Source organism: Lutjanus erythropterus, chromosome 22 (assembly GCF_056507025.1).
Source record: "Lutjanus erythropterus isolate fLutEry1 chromosome 22, fLutEry1.hap2, whole genome shotgun sequence".
Lineage (NCBI taxonomy): Eukaryota > Metazoa > Chordata > Actinopteri > Lutjaniformes > Lutjanidae > Lutjanus > Lutjanus erythropterus.
This window is the reverse complement of record NC_139338.1, coordinates 8,584,636-8,608,440: the sequence shown is the minus strand read 5'-3', so window position 1 is coordinate 8,608,440 and position 23,805 is coordinate 8,584,636. Positions and strand designations below refer to the sequence as shown.

General features: G+C 39.5%; 1 protein-coding gene and 1 long non-coding RNA gene across 3 annotated transcripts in view; one reads left to right on the top strand and one right to left on the bottom strand.

Moving 5' to 3' along the window:
• Positions 1-23,805, bottom strand: part of ano2b (anoctamin 2b) — a 90,663-nt gene that overhangs the window by 28,799 nt on the left and 38,059 nt on the right. The window contains exons 14-22 of one of the 2 annotated variants that reach the window (XM_084710720.1): positions 23,478-23,560; positions 22,900-22,986; positions 21,144-21,227; positions 12,310-12,384; positions 11,869-12,070; positions 9,723-9,834; positions 8,761-8,818; positions 8,557-8,657; positions 3,021-3,163 (exon numbers count right to left, since the gene is read on the bottom strand). In XM_084710720.1, the coding sequence (XP_084566846.1) occupies positions 3,021-3,163; positions 8,557-8,657; positions 8,761-8,818; positions 9,723-9,834; positions 11,869-12,070; positions 12,310-12,384; positions 21,144-21,227; positions 22,900-22,986; positions 23,478-23,560 (945 nt within the window). The remainder of the gene's footprint in view (positions 1-3,020; positions 3,164-8,556; positions 8,658-8,760; positions 8,819-9,722; positions 9,835-11,868; positions 12,071-12,309; positions 12,385-21,143; positions 21,228-22,899; positions 22,987-23,477; positions 23,561-23,805) is intronic. The other variant, XM_084710721.1, reaches the window with a different exon arrangement.
• Positions 9,528-11,995, top strand: LOC146306603 (uncharacterized). The gene is made up of 4 exons (XR_014768964.1): positions 9,528-9,582; positions 10,559-10,713; positions 11,034-11,096; positions 11,873-11,995. It is a non-coding gene; the product is annotated as an uncharacterized LOC146306603 (long non-coding RNA).

Here is a 23,805-nt window from a genome sequence, read left to right as displayed (position 1 = left end):
ATATTTAAAAGGGACAAAAATCAAAAATACATATTTTTTCCTTGGAGTTTTAAAGGTGTCAGTCGTACAGATGTTTGCTGTCTCTCCAATATAATGAGACAAAATGGCACTCGGCTTATGGTGCTCCGAACAACCCCCAAAAACCTTTGGAAAATTCAATACCCATGTCTCTTTCCAAAAATCATGAACCAGTTACTCAAGATAACCAACAGACCTCGTGGTGAGCAGTTTCATGGAGGAACTACTTTCTTTCTGGTAGAAAATAAAGTAGTTTCAGTAGATTTTACTGCAGGAACAAAGTAGTTCCTACATGAAACTACTCACAAGGTCTCTATGTCCAATATCCCCAAAACTCCACAACTTACACAAAAAAATAGATGGATAAATACCACTGCAGACCAGGGGAAACTGTCCCTTCAATGTTTCAGTCTAGCTCTTCATCAAACATTGGTGCTTTCTTCTTCTCCAGGAAAAAGTTGTGACTGAGCAGTTGCTGGTGTGTTATGACTGCTGTTGGTTGTAATAGCACAGGAGGCATGTCCACAGTTATGTGTGTGTTTATATGTGTGCACCCTCAGACATATCAACCCAACACCTGTAGCTCTTTACCAGCTTCATTCCGAATGGTAACTATCCCTTCACAGGCAGTCAATCAGTCAACTTTTACTGGCACATAACCCTCCCTCCTTTTAACTATTTGACCTGTGAATGACCTTCATGATGATGTTTTGCAGACTAACACACTGTATTGGAAAATGTATGAAAAGTAAGAATAATCTTAATTTATTGTTATTTGCTGTACTTTCCCATATTGAGTTTTCCCTCACATCTCAAGATATCTCTATTTTTTCTCTGCCGCTCCATCTGTGTCAGGATCAAATTCAACAAGCCTCTGGATAATATTTGATTTACAGTTTTTTTTTTTTCCCCCACTGCGTTTTATTTATTGCCAACAACAGTAAAGACAGGCTGGTACTTCCAAGCCATGACACTGCCAGCTTTCCACAGAAGGTCTGAACTGACTAAAGTAAAATGATTCACAGGTTCTTCCATGACTATTTTCATCTCCAACCATCTCATGCAACAAAAGAGTGAAAATTAGTTGGACACTGAGTAAAGTCAGTGGTGGAAGATCTTTTACTTAAGTAAAAATAGCCATACCACACTGCAGAACTCTATTGCAAATAAAAGTCCTGCATTCAAAATCACGTAAAAGTAGTATTGTTTTGACTGAGTTTTGAGCTTTAAAAAGATTTTGCTTCTCTGTGGAGTATCCTCCAGATGCAGTTCTTCATTTACAAATACAGCATATTTTACCTTGCAATTTTCACTTGCTTCCAAAATTTCACAGCAAAAAAACAGTTAAAAACATCACAACATGCATCACAAGTTAGTAGAAAAGCTGATGTAAAGTAAGGGATTTTAGACCTCAACAATCCCCCCCAAAAAGCCAGCAAAGTAGTAACAAAAAACTTAAATACTGCCCAAGTACCTCAGAAATGTACTCAAGTATGCAGCATGAGCAGTTTAGTCTACTTACTCCTGTGGGCTCACAAAAATCTACAGAAGCCTGTCTGACAGGTACTGTAAAGACAAAGGCCATAGCCAAAATAATATTACTTTCACTTTCATGTCATGCTCTAATTACTAGCTGTCCTCTTAAGAGTCTGTATCAAACACATCCAAACACCACAGCTGAGACTCATTATGCATGAGGGAGGAGAAACCTTTAATCGTGACTGCATCTCCACTGTTTATGTGCTTTGGTATGTGATGGACATGAATGTAAATCACTATATACAGAGTGTGTGCGCTTTTTGCATGAGTATCAATGCAACAAGTCATCCACACTGAATGACAAAATGCACTGTTTGTCAGTTCTTCACAAGCGACCATTACAAGGATTGTTTTTATGGCCTTTTGTTGCTATGGTTAAGGTTTGATTAGGTTTAGTCACACAAGCTACATGTTTAGGAAAAGATAGTTAGGGTAAAAAAGAACCTACTGATTAAGGTTAGGAAAAGATTGCTGTTGTGGCTAAAAGAAAACAACAAAGTGTGTTGGGAGAAGATGAGAAACAATCTCCAAAGCCAGAGTGTCATAATTCATGTCACTGGTTCTTGTCAGGCCAGTGTAAATCCAGGTTGTTTGAAAAATTTTAAGAGGAAAGCTCAGATTATTTGAGGTGGAGTTGTATGTGTTACTTATCCACAGTCAGTCTGTTACCTACAATAGCTGCAGTCAGACAGTCAGACAGCCTTTTCCAATGCGAAACTGCCGTTATATAAGACAAATACAGCTCTGTGTAGACTGACCAGACTCCATTGGCAAAATCAGTAATTTTATCTTGCAGAACACAGGAGTTGCTGGTCTACTGCTGCCTTGATCAGCTGATTCATTTGTGTTATTCTGTCACTTCAGTGTTTTAAATGTTTGATTCAGATTCACCAAAGTCGCACAATACCAAGTACAAACTAACTGATGGAGGTAGAAGTAGACCACCAGCTCCCAGGTTCTGCAAGGTAAAATGACTGATTTTGCCAGTGGATTCAAGAAAAAGTAACATTTGGTGATTTGCTGTCTGAAAAGGCTGTCTGAAGGCAAGATAAAATCATGAAAATATTCTAAACATAGTGTACACAGTGCTTCATTTCTGTGCTGGTACTCCTCTCTGTTTCTCCAAACTGGAGGCTTATTGACCACCATAGGTAATACACTAACAAAGATAAGTACCTCATACAACCCCACCTTAAATAATCCCTTTAACAACTGAAAAATGCTGTTCATAAGGTATGGTTTTGATGAACAACAAGCTAACACAAATACAACCTACATCTATATGCTCTTCAGTCCAGGTGTGCATTTTTACCTGGAACATCTTGTCGGTCCTCGCAGAAACACATTACATAACCTCTCATCGATGTACAAGAGTACTCATTTTAAATGTGTTTTGGTGCCTAAATGGCTGCTCTCTGTGTCTAAGGTAATTGTCTGTGTGTGTGTGTGTGTGTTAAACTCACTCATCTCCATGTACTCAGGCGTGAGGCCTTCGAAGGGAGCCAGGGCGTAGTCCAGGTTCCACTGCTGTGGAGGCCTCTCGTCCTCCCTCTCTTCCTCTGCTGAACCCTTGTCCTTTATCGCACGCACCAACTTCTTCAGCTTCCTGTCAGGACGGACAGAGGGTGAAAAGATTAAAGGTAAAAATAAATAACTTTGTACACATGCTTAGTGTGAAATAAAACCTGTAAATCTTATCTACAGGAAAGAAATGTACATTATGGCTATAGTTATTCCTGATGTCTGCCACATGGTCAGATTCTCCTTGAAATTAGATGAAAGGTGCCTGGGTTTTTCCCAGACAAACTTACAGTGAGTAGTGCATTAGCAACTTATAAAGTTTTTTCATTTAAATAATTTTATTTTTAACATATTGTGTGGTTATTTTGGTGTAAACACTTGTCAGGGGCCCCCAAAATCAACAAAATATTAAAGCTCCTTGTATGAGCTTTAAATATAAACTCTGAATAACCAAATTCATAACATGTGAAAGTTATCTAGCTACAGACAGACTGAAATGAAGTATTTCTGACATTCTTCCAGGAGGTGTCAAAGTTGTTTGTTCAAGGCAGGACAGACTGTATTCAGTATTGAATTACCTTTGCTGCAGCTGGAAGATTAACTTTCAAATCCTGATTCCAATGAAAAGAGAACGTGTTTCCCAAACAAATGAATTATTTATTTTGTGAGATGTGTACTCAGTCACTTTAGTCTCTTCAGTCTGCGTACTAATAACATGACTTTTTACTTTCAAATAGCAAGCAGTGCGAAGCCAAAATCCAAATTTGTGCACAGGTGATGCACCAATCCTTCCTATTAACTTCTATGGAGAGTGTCCAAATACCACATATAAAAATCATCAAGTGTTGTAGTATAAAGAGCAAGAAAGTCCACATATAGAGGAGGTGGTGCAGATGGATGAGTCAAACAAATACAGGCCAGGGTTCCTGTCCTATGTGGAACCAAAAGTCAACGTCAGCTGAAGTTACATAATGTCATGGGGAGAAGTGTAGCCAATTGTGCAAGGGAGACATGACCAGAGGACATGCCAAAGAAGTTTTAATAATCTAAAGTACTGGAAATTATGTATTTAATGGCTGCACAGATCACCACCGTCTCTGCTTTTGCCTCAAGAAGCCAACATTGCTTTGTTTTTTGTTAAAAACTTTTGATTCTTTTTCTTCTCCTCTGGGTTAATTTTTGACCCTGAGAGCCGCCTTCTAGGTGATGCATTGCTTAACATCCATGCCAACGTAAAGGACACATGGAGATTTGTGGGCAGTGGTGGTTATATCTTTTGAAGCAGCCAAATCTATTTTTGTACCCAAGGGGAGAATAATCTGAACTCTGCTCTTTTTCTAACCCTAACAAATGTCTACACCTGACCAAACAGCGACCATTTCACAATGTTAACAACATGGGGCTGAGTATCATCCAAAAATTTTCAATACCGGTGCTGATACCTTTGCTGCCAGCTCTGGAACAATACCTTTTTGTCTACCAAAACTATTTTAACAAACCTATTATGGTACAATTACACACTTTAATGAAGGAAGCTGCTCAAAGACCTGGGAGCAGGTGGAGAAACTGTTTTGACTCCAAGCACTTGGGACTGAAGTGAAGAAACTGATGGACTATAGAAAACTGTCAAAAGTTTGTTACTGAATAATCATCAGAGCCATAAAATGTCAAAGTTAGGTACCCAGCCATGTAACAGTGTGTTTATTTTTCTTACCATTATGATGAAGGTTGCCAAACTATTGATCTGATCCTCACAGAGGCTCATGGGAAGGACTGGAGAATCACCCGCTTGCAAAGTTTGACTTAGCGTGAGCATTGCACACTTTTTCAAAGTTTAAAATCGTGTTATTTGTATGCAGACTGGAGAGACTGGGTAGACTCAGCAAACCTTCCATGGAACAGTCCCTGCTTGTAAAACATAATACACCATAAACTATTTACACAGGTAAAGTAACGCTTAACATTCTTTAAACCAACTGACAGCCAGAAGCTCAGTGTTTTCAAAGGAACACGGATGCTTCTGAAGAAAGTGGCCAGCAGATTGGCACTCAAATGAAAACTGAGGTTGAACAAACTGCTGTTGGGGAACACAGTGAGCGAGCAGAGAAAGGAAATAGTTTTGTGTGCGTGTTTCTGTAAGTACGTGCCTGTAAATAATTCCTAGAGCATGTGTACATTTAAAATGATGCAAGTATGATTGTGTCAATGGACAAAACATACTGTACTTGTGTGTAACAGTGTGTGCACTGTGTTGTGTATGCATGTGGTGGTCCATGTGACTGCCTGTAGTGCTTGTAAAAACTCTAATAAAAGCAGATAAATGCCTGACTGCATTATTTATGTGGTTATCAGGCACACACAAGGGAGTTACAGATGGTCCGGCGCATTCAAGGAGGCAGTGAACACATAAATGTTTACTGTGCTTTAAACACACACACAGTCGCATACAGTGGATGTGGACACACACATCCATACTCATACCACACACACGCTTTATAGTCTATTTGAGTACGCACATACGCTCTCCACAAACAGTGGTGTGAAAGGAGATTAGAGGTTTCTGATGTAGGTCAAGACTCTCTTACAGGCTGTCTGAACATTTAATGTATGTTGCTACCTCCCTCGCCCCTGGCTCCTTTTCTCTCCTTCTGTAGCAGTTACATTGTTTTATTGCTAGTTGATGTCATGACTGGTCATATGTCTTGTGGAAATCACATTTTGGGGAGGCATTTTAGTGAATCTGCCTGTATGTATCTGTTGGTATTTTCTTGCCTTCTGATGGTCGAAATCACTTCAAATAAAATTAATTTAAAAAAAAATATATAGGGAGAATTTTGTCCTTGATTTATTATTTCTGTGGTGTAACTATCACTGGTGAAATACGATATGTATATGCGTATGATAGACTAAGGTTGGAAAAGGAAACACAGGACTTAGTTTTAGTGCAGCAGATCTTGAGACAGTCACCCAGCCAGATCAAGCAGGCCGCAATCACCACAGGAAAAGAGCCAGGATAAAAGCTAAATTAACCAGGTAACATTAATGCAGGTCGTAAGCCAATTAGCAGCACATGCTTACATTTGCAGCTTACATTAGAGCAGACAAAAGCAAAGTTTAACACATTGCTCACACATGCACTTGTGTGTTTTACGTTTTGGAAGACCACAGAAAAGACACCACCCTCCAAACTCATGAGACACAGTATTGCTCTTTTTTAGAGCTCCATGCACACCACTTCAACATGAAGGGAAATGCAAAGCTTGACAGGCTTGCTTGGCCTAGGTACAGATGTGAATCTATGATTGGACAGTTGCTATTCACAGGAGGAGTTTAGCAAAGGGTCAGTTGCTACCATGAGCTGTGTTTAACAGCCACTGTTAAAGCTGTAACTGCTGACCATGGTGATAAATGGGCAAACTACTACAAGAACTAACTAAGATTGTTTTCGGAGTCCCAGCATGCAAGTGTTCCTTTTTGCTCATCTCACACAGTATCTTTGCCTCATGTCTCTCCCTCCTGCCTCACAGTCTGAAAACCTGTGTGATATTCTTCCTTGTACACACACAAACTGTGCACAAAATCAGGTGCTGCTTTGAAGTCGGCATTTCACGTCACAACACGTGGCAACACGTCACAATGAGTCAACGAGACTGTCCTGCCCTGAAGGCTCCTCCAAATGCAGCAAAAACGTACCCTTTTATAATTCAACAGGCCACCAGTCACTTGTCTGGGAGCTCAGAATGACACTGCTGTGAAGTCTCCACAGACCTCAACCCTTGTTTGGGAGTTAGCCAGCCCCAGTGAAGTTTAAAAGACATTAATATGTAGGCTCATCCTTTGTATACTGTCCCACTACCATGAATGAAAATAATAAACTAAACAATAATGCACTGTTTCAAAAGTAAAACAACTTTCAGCTCATACAGAAATGAACTAATAAATGTAGTTCTTGAATGTTACTAATAACAAGGAACAGTCATTTTAAAAAATGTGACCACCTGTTGCAGAACTCCATACAAATGGAAAAGCAGCATATCACTAAAGTAACCACCAACTGCCGCCCACTGTACTCTTCACCGAAACGATCGCTGGCTTTAGCTAGCATGCTAGCTGCTGTAGCTCAGTCAGTCCTGCAGCTAAAAGCCTTATTATGACTCAAGTCTGGCAAGACCTGCAGTTCGGAGCGCCGGCAGTGTATTTATGTTTACACCACCCCTGAGACTGACGAAGGCCGGCTTCACAACAGGGAATACTGTACTGAGGTGATTTACAGCGGCTACAACCAGGACTCTGAGTCCAGGAGCAATGAGGACAGCAGTCAGCAAGTCAGAATATTCTCACATCCAACATGGAACACTGACGATTTATTTTCAACCAGCCCAGAGACTGTAGTTGTTGAACTGTGGTCAGACAAACCAAGACATTTTTGGTGAGTTTTATTTAATTTCAGTCGACTTTGACATGTGCTTTACAAACATGTTCATCTTAGTTTGGTAAGAGAGAAATCTGAACTCAGAAGGTGGACAGGTTAATACTGACAATAGGGGTAAAAACATTTCCTTTACTTATATTTTGTGAGTTTATTGTGACTATTTATTAGACTATAAAAGCTAAGAAACCCTGAGGCACAAAGTGGCAACACTAAACAGGATGGGTCAGGGTTAGCTGATCAGGATGCTAACTTTAGTAGATATTTCTGAAATGCAATACATTCTGTTGATAATATTCATTCATTTTGAAAGTTTTTATTTAAAATTCTGTTTGGGTTTTTCTTTTCTTTTTTTTTAATGAACAGGTCCATTTCCCACATCTTTAGGGAACTTTTAAGGTCAGGTACAATTTTTGGCACCTGTGAAAACCTCTAATGCCTTCATTCCCTATAAAACTGCACACTGGCCCTCATTATGAGGCTGTGGTTTTACTGGGCTGCTCTCAGGTGTGGAAGTTTGTAGGCGATGAATGTGAAGCAGATGAGTTGATGGTATGTAGATGTGTGGTGGTATGCGCCGGGGCTCGCTGATCCCTCAGGACGCCCTGAAGAAACCCCAGCATTTGATGAGACTCAGCCCGCAGGTCAGGAGGTCGAGCTTTGCTTACAGCGACAGCAACAGTGCAGCCTGGAGTCAAAAGGCGCCTCTGTTGTGTGACAGTTGTTATAAACAGAGCTGACCTCTGACCTTTGGGATTTGCATGTAAAAACTGAGCCGTTACACAAGATGGAGTACCACTGTACAGACATGGGAGGAATGTCTTAGAACAAGAAAGGGGAGAGGGGATCTTGTAAGTGCTTGTAAGTAACCATGTGTGTATGTAGGTATGTGTGTTGGCTGTCATTGGCTATTTAGATTTTAGACAAAATATCTACCTTTGATCTTAGACAATTTTGTTACTTCTTACATTTTATGTCTTCCAAACTAAAAACCAACTTACAAATGTACAAAGTGAGCACACACAGAAAAACGAGTATAGTCTACTTACGGGATGCCGATCTCAAAGATGTTGTTCTGGATCAACTGCTTCCCCAGCATGATGATGCTGAGCTGAATGCACAACTCAATGAGGCAACCACCTGGTGCACACTGAGGGAGACACACACTTCATTTGGACTGTGCACTTTTTTATTTGATGTTTTATTATTGGGCCAAATGAAAAGAAACATGGTCGCAAAGTTGGACTACAAACCTCTTCCATCCGGTAATCATTAAAGACATACACATAATTTCCAGGTCGACCAGCAAACCTGCAAAAACACACAAACACACAATACAGAGGAGGGACCAAGTTATTGTTTTGCAAGTCACAAGTAAGTCTTTATACTCAACTTCCAAGTCAAGACTGACAAGCCTGAGTCAAGAGTTTCCAGCCTCACTGAATTACAAAATTACTTGGCTGTCAAACTAACATTAACGAAGCATTAGCTTGCAAGCCTTGACTTACTGTTCTTTGTGCAACTTCAAATGTTAAATAAAGTTGCATTTGTGCACAATTTGCACACTGGAAACTTTTTTTTTAAACCCCCTTCTTGTTCTTGAGAATGATGTGAATGAAATTATCTTTGGTATTATTTTTGTTCCAACTCAGTCAGATTGGTTCAAACAAAGAGGATCTGGGGAATTAAGTGTTGACTTAATGTGATTCAGGAAATGAATTGATGAATTGATTTGTGACACACTTTTAAAATTACATAATTGGTGTAATGTGTTTTCAAGTCAAAAGGCTCAAGTCCAAGTGAAGTCACAAGTCACTGGTGTTCCAAGTTGAGTTGAAAATCTTTTTTGATGTTGCCGACTCAATTCTAAAGTCATCAAATTTGCAACTCAAGTCTAGCCCAAGTCCAAGTCATGTGACTCAAAGCCACACCTCTGATCTGTAATGCTGTGTATTTTTTCTACCTCAGATGCTAACAGTTGTGTGTTATATATCAGGTGAAATGCAGATGAAATGCAAGGCATTTCAATACATATCATCGCTGTGCAAAGAAGATCATCTCTTCCATCTCTGGAGGTTTTTTCATATGAACCAAAAGATTAAATGTGCTCATTGGGTTATCTGAAACAGGCACTGTTACAAAGACAACAACCTTTGGAGATACATGGTATAAACAGGACAGAGATGCACTCCCCACATGTGAATGTAGGACTTACCGTCCCTTGAAGAAAGCCACATAAAAGATTGGTGCATATGCATTCATAAACTTGAGCAAGAAGGCCTTCAGGATGAGACGCTCCTCAAAGTTGGTTTCTGTTTTAGGAATCTCTGAAAAACAAGTGAAGTGAAACTGTAAGAGAGACTTGGCATGGTATTGTTTCGTGAGGTCAAAGGACAACAAGGGGGGCTAGAGAGGAAGACCATGTAAAAGGTCCTATGTGGAATTCTCAGAAAATCCTGTTTGGTGCCGAGATGCCACCAAAATGTTCAAAAGTAAGGCTATTCTACAAGGGTGCAGGGTCTGATAAAAATAAGCACATAAAATGCAGATTATTTCACGCAAAACTGGGAAGAGTGGGGTGATACCACACAACTGAATACTTCCATACTTCCACATTATGGATTAGAATGAAGTTGGAAAAAAAGGTATCAAATGAAGTATTCTATTGGTATCTGTATCACTTTAAGAAAAGTGGTATTGGTAAACGAAACCCAGCCCTATTTAAATGACAAAAGTAGAATGAATGTACATCAGGTTTGGCTGTATATAGAATTTTATAAATAGATGTTAAACTTTTCCACACTGATTTCAACAGCATGTCCTTTTAGTCCATGGTGAATACATGAGACCTCTGAGTCTGCTCTGAGAAAAGTGGTGATTCTGTCAGTCTGACTCTTGAATTGGAGTTATAACAAAATCACTGTGGTGGAAGTAGGTTAAAATACTGGCACTTTTTACATGTCATACCCTCACGCACATATCCACACACACATACACGTGCTTTCCCTCCTTCTCACACTTCTCCTTCCCTATTCTTTTCCTCTATTTCAGAGGTTTTGAATATGAATGTGAACGTGGCTGAAGCCTCCTGGGATGACTGATGGGATGACTGGAGCATGAAAACATCAAAGTTTCATCAAACGGTCCACCAAGAGGCAGAGAGACTCCTCCTGTCTCTCACACTCACAGATGCAGAATGATTACATGTAAAAAAAAAAAAAAATGTTGATTTTGCTCATTGAGTTGCTGAGGCAGTATTTTTAACATTTAACATTTTTGAAACATGTCAGCATAAATATTAAACACAAGTGACTGGGTTAACCTCATACACCCTTTAATAACAAGTCAGGAGCAGAGATAAACTCAGCTAGACGGTGGACAAATTTTATTTTAAAAAAAAGTCTATGATAGCTGGCATGTTCCTAAACTACTACTTATTTTAAGTTGGTGGATTGAAAGTTTAGTATGACAGCTGAATGTTCTTATTAGAGGTGAAACTGTATCTGAAACATCTGATTTATTACAGGAATGTGGATGTGAGGATAACTGGAGCGGAGGTGGAGGAATTCAAATAACAAGCATGGACTGGGTGAGAAAAATAACTTCTGCTAGATTGAATCCTCATACTTTGCCTGGATTACAGACTATTAGTTTATGAATTTAATTTAACTCTTAGATGTCTCCTGGGACATTATATGTAGGCTACTCACATTTATATAAGGTCAATATACTGTGCAGTTTGATGCTAGTGGGTATAAATACCAGAATATTTGTTTTGCAGTTGATTATGTGACATTTTTGTGTTCAAATGTCTAAAAATGCTGGACCTATATTACATATTTTGTTGAGCTGTGTACCCACATTATCTTAAAAGTTTCCAGTGTGTTCAAACACAGAGAAATCTGTAATTTATTCAAGATAAGGGTGCGTTACTAGCCGCTAGTTGCTATGACTCCAGGGAAAACACAGGATAAATTGGGTATGAGAGAGACTGAGGAAGGAAGTAGGCAAATGTGACTAAACAAAATATGAATAAAATAATAATACAAACTCGTCCATGAATATTATTTCTGCTTGAGTCATGTCAGATAAGAGTTTTATCTGCAATGGTGGTTGTTGTGCAATGAAGATAATAAATCCCATGATCCCACACCACATTAGATGTCATCAAACTGCGTCTTTTGTTATTGTTTTAATGTGAAAGAGACTCCTAGCGAGAGAAGTTACATATGATGCATCTGAACAGATGTGTCATAAATAGAGTGCTGCAACCGTTTTTGTGCTATAGTGTGAAATTTATGTTTAAAGTAATAGTCTGAAGCCATGGTACTAGAAGAGTAAATGGCTGTGTATTTCTGTACCTAGCTCAGTCAGCCACACTGCCACAGCGCCGTAGATTTCATCCAGGATCAGGATAACCACCAGGTTGATGATGACCGCGGTGGCCGTCACCGTTACCCGAACGTTGGATTTCGTCTCCGGATCGGGGCTCATCGCCATCAGGGCCGACACCGTGATGCGGTAGATGATGACGCCGAAAACTGCTGAAAACGTCAAGCCAAACTGGGAGCAGAACGGAAGAAAGAACGAAAATAAATAAGTCATTACTCATCCATATTTGTCCGATACTCACAGTGCAGAGGCTGGAATTAATATTTCAAGAAACACATCGATGTAGGTCACTCAAATACTCATTTATGTACATAAATTGTGTCATACACATGTTTATTTTGCTTCAAGCACACATATGGAGAAAACGTCTGATTCTAAGTAGAGCATTAAGCTGATTTTTACGTACTAACCATAAAGAGGATAGAGGAAACGTTGATGAAGTATCCAGGAAGACGGTCTTTCCAGGTCAACTTCTCTATGGCAGCCTGACAAGAAGGACAGGGAGGAGGGGCAGGGAAGGAAAAGAGAAGAAAAGTTGGCAGTCACTCCTACAACTGTCAATGCATCATTAGCTTTTGTTGGGAAATCTGTGATGCAGAGCACAGACACCCCATATTGAGGCATCACAAAAGACAAGAAAAGGAAGAAAAACAGCTGTTTCATATATTTGCATTGATTAAAAAACAAATCTCCCTTAAATGTCCTAATGTGAAAAGCATTTTCACCGTTTCCTCTCCTCCTTTGAAATGGTTTGTAAAAGCTGAATGGAGAGTTGATGCAACAGCAGCATCTGTATCTCACCGCCTCCACAGGAAGTGTTACTATATCTCAACAGAGAGACATAAAGGAGCACAAAAGCCCATTTTACAGTCTACATCCTACATTTAGAGAGCAGTTCAACAAATGTTTTCACTCAACTGACTCTAAAATGCCCAGACATCCCCCAGTTAATGTGATTTATCCATTTCCCCACCTATGAGAACATTTTGAGTTGACTTAGTGTGAAATGAAAAAAAAAAAAAATCGAGACAAAGTAAATCAGTAAAGAGAACTAATTTACTGAGTATGAAGCACAGACAGCGACTGTAAATAAAATTTGTCATCAAGAACCAAACTTTAACTGAAAAAGGATACATTGATATTGAAACACTGGTACTGGAAAAAGTTGCACTGCCACTGAACAAAGCTTTTTTTTTCCTCACTGACAGTTTCTGCCATATCACGGCATTTTGTGAAATAGTCACACACGTATATGAATTTTAAAGTTTAAACTTGACACCCAGTATGACTTTCAAGCTCATGAGGATGAACATAGTATAAAAAGAGCAACAAGTCTGCATATGAAGGAGGCCGGGGTGAGTTAGTGGGTACAACACAGGACCTTCACACAGGAGACCAGGGCCTGTTCCTTCTGTGAAACCAGTAGTCCAGATGTTATTATTGATAATTTGACCACAGTATGAGAATCCTGAATAACACATTAATTTGAAAGTTAAAAGTGTCCATGTACTTTAAATGTACTATTTCTCAAACTGTTGTGAGACTGAGGTGACCGTTTTCAGTGACAGTGGTTTTCAGTTTACTTAAAATTTCTGCATTCAAAATGAAGGTTTTAATGCTCGGTCATAGTTTTGCGTGGAGGAGAGGAGCACAAGGGGAGAGCATAATTTAAATATCCATTTAATACGACATTGGCTTGAGTTCAAGCTGCAGTTAATTCTCTTTTTCTCTGTTAGCTGTCAAGAATTAGTTAATGTTGTTCTGGCAGACCTCTGCCAAACAAGCATAACATCAGCTAAAAGTCACAGTAACTTTAACCAACGCCAGGTCTATGAGAGTGACGCTCTCTACCTAATACATCTGATATAGCCGACTTTCTACAGCATGGAACAAAAAAATACTGTAGTTACACTTTTGTTCCCAAGAGTTAGGCAAGAACTTACTTATAAGCTAAATATGAAGCTACTGCACAGACAGGAAACTGCTATCTTTGCCAAGCATAAACGGTATAAGAAGGGGAAAAAGCTTGCAGGTCTCTGTCTGAAGGTAAAGTCTAAAGTAGTTTAGTACGGCATATAACCTCCGTGAATCCAGAACATTTACCCTTTAGTTTTGAAAGTGCTCAACAAACCAGATATAGGTCAAACATATTAATAAGTTAGCTCTAGATGCTAGCTGAAGCTACTTGTGTCCAAAGCTTGAAGCTGACCTACTTGCATCAAAAACGGAAAGGCACTTCACTGTTATGGTTTGATCTCTGCTTGACAAATGCTCAATCTCCATCCTATGGTATGTGACCCCTTTATCCATATATACACACATATACTTACACAGGCAGGCTGGGGAATTTCTCACACACACACACACACACACACACACACACACACACACACACACACACACACACACACACAAACACACACAGATACCCACAGAGACCACAGAAGGATGTCTGTACATCAGAGGTCCTTTAGTATGCTATTTAAAAAGACAACAGCACCACCTAGTGAATACTTTGACTCAGTGCAACCTGTAATACAGGCTTATTCTAGTCACACGATCCATTAAGTCAGCATGTTGCTCTTTACTCTAACCCTGTTTTGTTAAACTTTAAATAGTCAGTGTTTCATAATATTAATAAAACATTCAAGCTATGTACTTCAGACATAAAGAAGGCCAATATGGAAACTGGCAGGTGTGTGGGGAGGACTTTGACATCCTCAGGAGGAGGAGTGTGTCTCCAAGGACACATGGATTGTTGGCTGGAATATATGAAAATATTGTGATCATCATTGTTATCCATTTTAAATTTTATCTATCCATATTCTAGAAGAGTCTTAAGAGGCAAGAGAGAAAAAAAATGTATTTTTTCATCTGTGAAAACAGGTGGAAAAAAACTTTTGGCAGGTAATCAGAATCATGTCAGTGTTTATTATTGTAATACTCATTTTTGCCACAAGAGGCTGAAGTTCACCATTAATCCATGTCTACACAGGACTACATGCATTCATGCTTTCTTTTAGGTGAGTTTTAATAGTGATGTACTTTAGCCTCTCGTGGCCAAAATGACTATTACAACAACAACAAATTATCCTGACAATAAATAAAAATAAATTCTAGAGCGCCTATTTGCACTCAGGTGAGAATAGGCACACAGCAACTATTCAGCTAGTCACAGCCTGTCCCCTTAGTTTAGCTATAAAGCATGGAAATAATAAAGCAAGACTGAAAAGTAAAAACTCATGGTTGACTGCCATGTGGGAGTAAACATCCACACTGACTACTTACAACTGGATGCAAATAGCCTTGTTAGATACAGACACCTGAGTGCTTGTCTGCGTGTGTCTGCCAACAATGTTGTCTGTCTATTAGTGTGTGTGACTTTGTGTCTAAGTTTGTTTTGCTTGTAACTGGGCTGCTTGAACTTAAATGAACTGAACACAGATCTGCAATACAAGTTCAGATGAAAAAACAAAACAAAAAAAACCAGTAACTATTTCTCTATATTCTCCTCCCCCTACATTTCCCCTGGTGGACGTGGCCACGCATTTCATAGCATCACTGGCTACAGTTCTTTACTTGACCATCGGTTATTAAAACCTGTCACAGAAGTTAGTGCACTCTATGAGAGAAACTGAATCTGGGTGAATGTGCATCTTCATGAAGCTAAAAGAAAAGCACCTCCATATTCTATGCCAGAACTGTTAGAGAGCTTAGAGAATTTCTGGTATCAATTGAAAAACCTGTCTGGGTCTTGCTCAGGTCATTTGTAATATCTTCTGTTAGAGGAAATTACTCTGTCAAGTTGAAAGAGTGTTAATCAGTGATAAAAGCTAATGAGCTTTTGGATTGGTATGCAGACCTGCATGCACTTAATCACATGAAACTCCCTCCATACAACAGGCTTCAAACAGAAAAGGGATTTTTTTTGAAGATTATATATATTATGTCATTTTTATTTGGCTAAAAATTAAAAAATTAAAAAAATCTTAGGGGCGCCTCTACAAATGATGCTAGAAGGGCACCTACAACATCATAGTTTGAAGCACAGGGGCACTGAATAAGCTGCTGTATTTGACATGTTTGAAGTGAGAACAGGTCGTCACTGTACTATCTCTTTATATTCTTATTCTGCTGACTCATGATTGCACCTCCCAGTCAGTCAGTTTTGCACATTCAGGATTTCACAGTCAAGTTAGCAATAATCAATATGCCATTTAATCTTTCAAAATGAAGATTGCTGAGAAACTTCACGCATTTTCTGAGTTTTGGACGTGCGGGAAAGGACGAAAAACAAAACTACTTGTTTAGCTTTACGAAAAGATTGTCCCGTCTTTGATGTGGTGGAAGTAAGAACGGGCTGTCGCTGTCGCATCTCTTTATATTCTTATGCTGATGAATCATAATTTTAGCTCCCAGACAGGCTGAGAGAATAAAATGAATTGGCTGCTCAGCAGGACTGTTTTAATAAATGTTAATTACTGGATGTCAAAGTTTTTTCATCATTAAAAATGTCCAGCCACTTGTGTGATTAATCTGTAGATTAAGTATGGCTTCAAGAGCTGCCTTTTGGGCCCACATCTGAATTTCAACCAAGATACTAAAGAACTTTCTAGTCGAGCTCTAAACATACACACACCAACATACAAATGCATGTAGATGTTGATGAACCCCAGGGACTGTCTTATTGAAAGACAAAGAGACCTTCAGAATAAAAGTGTGTGAGTGCACGTGAGCATGTGTTATGTGTGTGTGTGTGTGTGTGTGTGTGTGTGTGTGTGTGTGTGTGTGTGTGTGTGTGTGATGGCTGGTGGGGATGGCCATCAGAGAAAAGGGCAGTAGTAAATGGGTCAGGTGTTATATTTGGCTCATAACCTCCGTTGAGCAAAGCCCGACAAAGACAGAGATTCACTCAAAATCTTTGTCTTCATGTCACTCACCCCCTCTGTTAATGCTCTCACCCCTTATTATCTCTCCCAGTCTTTCTCTCCTAAACTCTGGTTGTCTCATATTATGTCCAGTTTTGAGGAAATTAATTTTCCTGATGTCACATTAGCTTGGGTGGTGTTCTGTCAGGAGATGGGGGGAGGTCCGAGGGTTGGGTACGTCCTGTCTTGTCAGATAAGCTAAGTGACCTGATAACACTGCATGGGGCTTCAGCAGCTGCTGTCTAATTTGACACCCAATCCACACATGCCTGCACAGAACAATATAAAATCCCACGGCTGTAACATAAAAACATCCTACATTCATTGTCTCTACACATTGACTGGATCTTTCTCTCGTTACAACAAAACAATCATGATAAAACAAGAAAAGTTTTCTTGTTTTAATGTCATTACAAGATAATTTGATTTTATAAAATAAAGTTTTGTGATATACAAGATAAAGTGATACGTTTTAACAAAAAGGGTTTCTTGTAAAAACATAAGAATTTGCATCTAGTCAGAAGAAAATGCATCATAATAAGATGAAAAATATCTTGTTATAGCAAGAAACTAAGCAATAAGCTGCCATAAGAATTAATACTCTGGAGAGTTCCCTCAGAAATTCCCACAAATGAATGACATTGTGAATTGTTCAGAATGACAATCCCACAATGCAATGTGTCAAATTCCATAGGGGAAAAAATGACTGTTGTGCGACTCTAGAGCTGTCAGTGATGATACAAAGTGATGATGATTCATACGTGTCAAATATCTCTATATACGGCTCACTATAGAGTAAATTACTGTTATAGAGGGAGCAGTGAATGAGTGATTAGGGAGTGATTTTGGTCACAGCTGAAGACAAAAATACCGACATACACACACAAAAACGCTTCACCTTGTGTATAATTGGTGCCAGGAGCTTAACCTGAACTCAAATCTGATGATGCATTTCAACCAACAATATTCAACTCTTCTTCCTTAAATTAAGAGCTTCATAGTCACTTTGATGGGATGCTGACTATTTACGGCGCTAAATCACACAGCTCCAAATATGCCACTGATTTTAGTGAAACTTGATCATACTTTAGAGAGACAGAGAAGTGTTTTCTCTTTTTCTCTTGATGTCCTCTGGCTGATCTGTCTCAGCCCTCTGTGGTTTACAGCAAGGGGACAAATCTAGTTCCAACTTCAAGGGGGGACAGTGTTGGAACCACTGTCTATATTTTGATGCCCACTTGTGCTTATTACACCTTTTAGACTACTGTGAGCTGAGAGAAGTAGTAAACAAAACAAAAAGTGCTGCGTTTATGTGGTAATTATTTAAAGTTGATTTAAAAGCACATTATATTATCATTTACATAATTTATTTAGAAATTAGTTACTGGGGAGACAACTTTAACTTTAACCCCTTCATCTCCCCTCTGGGATATGCGCTGAAGTACCTCCTGATGTACGGTAAAGTAATCGCTAACTGCCGTGTAACTTATACAAGCATCAGGGGAGTGTTGGTGTCGACACCTCTAGCACAGGAGCTTTGGACTGCTGGGTGGGAGGGGGAGGCTTTAGTCCCGGGACGGGGTGAAATGCTGAACCAGAGCTGGGTGAACGGACAACGTAAGCAAGCTCAGCCTTTAGTGACATCACAGCAGAGGAGAAGAGACCAAAGAGGACAGTGACAGTGGAAGGTAAGAAGAGAAAAAGAGAGAGTGACCAAGGACAAGAGTAAACATTGGACAGGCTTTTAGGTGTTGGCAAGAGCTTTGTGAAATAAAAGGCTGCAAGACAGACGCCAGCCTGGCCTTCTTGTTGTTTGACTTGTAAGAAATATTAGTCGACTTGCTTTGTCTTGTGTTGTTGCACATGCGTCATGTTTGACTGTGTTGGCAAAGTTTTTGATTATAAGTAATGTAATCATAACAAATGCATGTGTAGCTCTCCATATTTCTGACAGTCGTGTATATCAGAATTTCAATCAGTTTGCAAAAAACACCAAATAGAACATAATGCTGCTTTGAACTGAACATAAATCGGAGCTCTGCTTGCTATTATAATGGCAGTTAATAAATATTATTGTACAAATGTACATCTAATGCTGCCTCTGTTATAACAAGCAAAGGGAAGAAAGGTAGTTAGCCAGATGCAAGACTCTGTAAGTGCTTGTGCCGGCTTTCCAGTGGTAAAATATTTAAAAACACCCTGTATATAAAATCCTTTTTTAGACTTTTGTCAAGACATGTCTCTCATTATTAGCACTGACAGCTCCTAATTTTAAGAAATAATCTGAAATGTCCTGACAGAGGACTGTCCATCATTGAGGAACAGACGGGGATTCAGTTAATAAATAACCAAAGGATGGTTATGAAAAAAGAACATTTAAAAGGAACCGTATGTCATATCAAAGTTAAATGTTTTGTCCACTGTAAAAATAGCACTTAAAGTTATATTTTTTGAAATATAATAGATAACAGATCTCACAGCATTTCAAATTCTCAGGTATAGAATCAAATGGTTCAAGAGTGTATGTGAGTGTGTGTGTGAGAGAGAGAAAGAGATTTCTGTGTCGCCATAGTGACGTTCACTAATCTTACCCCTGGCTTCCTGCCCAGCATGCCTCACTCCCACTCAGCCGCCCTCCCTCTGACTCTCTCCATCCCTCTACTTCTCAGAGTCTCTCTCTGTTTATTTCAATGTCTCTATCATTGTCTCTTTTTTTGTCTCTCTTTCACGCTTTGTCTTCTTTAATTTTTAATCTTTAATTGGTTTGAAAGTTGCTGCCAGATTGTTGTGTTGCCAAAGCAGCAGGTGTAGAAATATGCTGTAGTAACACCATTCAGAACAGCAGTTAGACATTTTTTTTCACAGCTGATATGCTTGTCATTGCAGGAGAAGCACAGGTGTAACTAATGGCATCAATTTATGACATCTCTGCTCCTTGTAAGACTTCCAGGAGAGCATATCAGTAAGTCAGACAGCACAATAAGCCTGATTAATGTTATTAGCAACATGGGTGTCTGACTTCTTTAACCTGTCTGAAGCAGTCAGCCCTAAACTCATTCCTGCTGAAGGTGTTGATCTTTAACAGCAGCTTGCATATAAACAGTTTCATTAAAAAATCTCATTTCCTAAAACAGCTGGGTAGCAAACGTCACTTCAGCAGGAATAAGCAGTGCATTTGTTGGGGACTATTTTCAGCCACGGATTAATACGCGTTTGGTTACTAGAGAGTATTCAAGGCTCAAAATAAACCACAAAGTGTGTGTTCACAGTAATGAAGGCACATGTCACCCAGTGCAACAGTGAGGCTGCTATTGTGCATGTTGACTCACTTGTTTGTAACAATTTGCTGCAGCGCACACAATGAAGAGAAAGAGACAAAGACAGTGTAACTTCTTTTATGTGATTTAAGAAGTCAGACAAGCAGAAAACGATAATTTGCAAATTATGTCTGTAGTTAGAAGGGGTCGTAATACTTGATATACTTGAGAAAAAGATTTGATTTTTTTTTTTATTCCAGTTCCCAGTACAATAACAGCTGCCATGCAGTTACCATAGCAGTGTTTTACCATTTAAGAAGCATTTATATTGAAATTTTAAGAAAAAAGCAAATATATTCTGAAACCAATATTAGGCCATAGTGCCCAGCCCTTGCTAGTACATGTGTGCAAGTTTTGTTTGTGTGTATGGATACTCACACACACAGTAACACAGCATCCAGAAAAGGGAACCACAGAGACTGATAATCCCTCATTAGCATCAGCTGTCTGTCTTCAGGTCTGTCCATCTGGTCTTTTTTTAAACATGTCATTAACTACCAGCAGGGCTTAAAAAAGCCCAGCAGCTAAATGGTTACTTGACTTTAGTGAAAGTTGTGACTTCTCTGACTCACTTCTTGACCTTTGCGTGCTGCTTTGGAACACACACACTCCACCTGCTGGAGTTTCCACACACACTGCCTCTGTTTGCATTGATACAGACTGTATTTGTCTAAAACAACAGGTTTGTCTCCTGAAGGTACGGCCCATTCTGTTCCCTCGCTGCTGGCAAATATACAAGTTATTTTTGCACAAAAAAATGTCTGAATTAAACAGGCTCCATCTGTGATTAGTCACTGGAAATATTGAATTTGAGAACAAATACCTGAGGAGGTGAGACTGTAGAAGCCAGAGGGCGGGACAGGAAGAGAAGAACAGATAGACTGCAGCCTGCAGGAAAGGTAAAAAGGGGAAAGGAGAAGAGGAAGACGAGGTGAAAGTGAAAAAGGAAGGGAAAAGGAAGGGGGAGGAGAGGGGAGTGGACAGGAGAGGAGGGGTTACCGGTATTCCTGCAGCCATGGCAGACAGTAGTTTTTGTCTCCATCTGTCCTTCCCTGTCACTGCCCCGTCCTCCTGCTTCTCTGGCTGCAAGACAGAGGGACAGGTTACACACACAGATTCACACTCATGTCACTATATTCATGGGGACTTGTTATTGACATAATACATTCCCCTGCTCCTTACCCTAACCCTGCCCATCACAACTCAAGTGCCTAACCCTAACTGAAACCTAATTCTCACCCTAACCCTAAAACCAAGTCTTAATCTCAAAACAGACGTTCAAACTTGTGGTTTCCCCACAAGTACAGTGGCTTCTTGGTTTTGACCCCACAAATATAGTGGTTTGTTTGGGTTGAAGTGAACAGAGAACTCAAACTCGGACCAAACAGCCGCTGTCAAGTGGACTTTGGAGCAGTTTATTTCTGGTGAGAACACCATTTGTACCAATCACAGAAGGGTACCAATGTGTGTGTCATTTCATTGTTTAAAAAAACATTTTCTCTTTCTGTTTTGGTGACTGGTGAACTAGTACTACCTTTGCTACCAAAAATGTCTACTGGCAGGGGACAAGCCTGGATTAAATTATTTAAAACCCACGGTTTCATGAGACAATCCTAAGTGGGGTCCTCTGAAGTCTGCTGATATGTGTTCCAGATCAACACCAACATTAACAGTACCAGTGCTCTATGATGCACAATATCCAGGTAGAAGTTGGACCGTTTGTTGTCTCTTTACCTGCTAACTGTATGACCAACAACCAAACAATTACACCACATTATTTGTATTTACAAGTTCTGGACTGTTTGAGTTTTGTCTTTGTGAACACAAACTGGACCAGTTGAAAAACCTGACCTTTATTTGTAAACCCGCCCTTAGCATTGCAAAATGTCTGATCAATGTTAGGGGTAATACCTGATTAATTATACATTCCATGACTGTAACAGGTGACACAGAATCAAAGAACCACCCAACCAAAAACCAATCACAAAAGATTCTCAGAGGTCATGGTATCATGGTAAAAAAAATGAACCATTTCCAATTCAATGAGGGGGAACTGTGTGTTCCTCGTTCTTTTTCTTGACACACAAACAGCAGGTGACATCTGCTGACCCACCCTACAACTAAAGTAAACACCAGTCGCATCCTTCAGGTTTCTTACTTTCATCAGTAGTTCAGGTATTTGGGGTGGGACTGCTGTGATCCTGTATCATGTCAGTTAGCTCCCGCCTCTCTCAGGCTGTGGCAGGAAGCCATCTGTTGCTGCAGCAAAGTGTATGTGGGCCACCAGCACTCGATGTGATTGACCCAATTTACAGACAGAATCTAGATCGTTTCCCAGTCATTAGATTATCACATTAATGTCTGCCGCACGCTTTGGAAACCAAATGATCAGGATCCATCTGATTGCAAATGTGAAGACTGAGCCAGGTGGAAGAGTTTCATGATCAGCTGATTACACAGTTTGTTTCCCCGCAGAATGCACATACAGCCCCGAGCATCTGCTTATACTTACTGTAATCATAAGACTCTTTAAAAAAAACAACCATATGTCATTCAAATAAATGTCATCATTTGCTTAACATGTTATGAATGAGTTTGACTGTATGGTACCTTTACATTAGTGTTGTTGACAGGCAGGTCAAGCTATGAGAATGGAATTCATATGCCATTCATCAAAGCACTCATGAGTTAGGCAAACAAGCCTTGTGGGAAATGTGGTCTCAAGCACTTACTGCAAATGCCAGAGGTTTCTTACCTCATTCTTTTTCTTCTTTTTCTTTTGTTTCTGCTTCCTCTGTCTCTTCTGAAGGAGGATGGTCTCGTATTTTGGCCTGGGATGTTCCTGAGGGGAAAACAGGACAAAGAGTTGTTCACGTGTGCATGTTGCATTAGGAAATTTAAGTCCAGTCTTATGTACATTCATAGTGAACAATTCTGCAGCAGTTGATTTGTTTAATTTCAGTGTCCAGTGTTAATACAGCAGGTAGTTGGTCTTAAATGTCACAGGAAAGGGTGTAACATGTCTGGCTGCCCCAGGTGTTTTAGTCACCTTAAACATACTTCACTGTTCTCATGTACTGATACTATACTATAATATTATACTGTAGGAATAAATCAAAGACATTGGAAAAACATAATTATCGTAAGTTAAGTGTTTTATATCTGTGTGTATTTGTATGTAATCAGACCAGCACATTTATTTGAGCAAACTTTTATAGTGTCTACAAATGTGAGATTCTTGTGTGTGTGTGTGTGTGTGTGTGTGTATGTGTGTGTGTGTGTGTGTGTGTGTGTGTGTGTGTGTGTGTGTGTGTGTACATATACAGTTTATACCTCGTCCTCCTCGATGCCTGTCAAATCCCAGCTGAAGCTCAAACTGATCTGACGGCGCTTCCAGTGCTCCAGGAACAGCACCGCTACACAAACATACAGAAAAAGTCTCAGTCAAATCTTTTTGATGAATCTAAACCTGCAATCACTGATCTCTGATTAAGCATTTGTGCACACACACATGCTCATGGACATGTACACACAGTTAGAGGAACAGGTAATAGATAAACAAATAGATAAAACACATACATAGTCATAAAGACTGCATGCATGCATGGACTCACACATACATTAAACATTATGCACAAACACAAGAATTACCATGAATTAG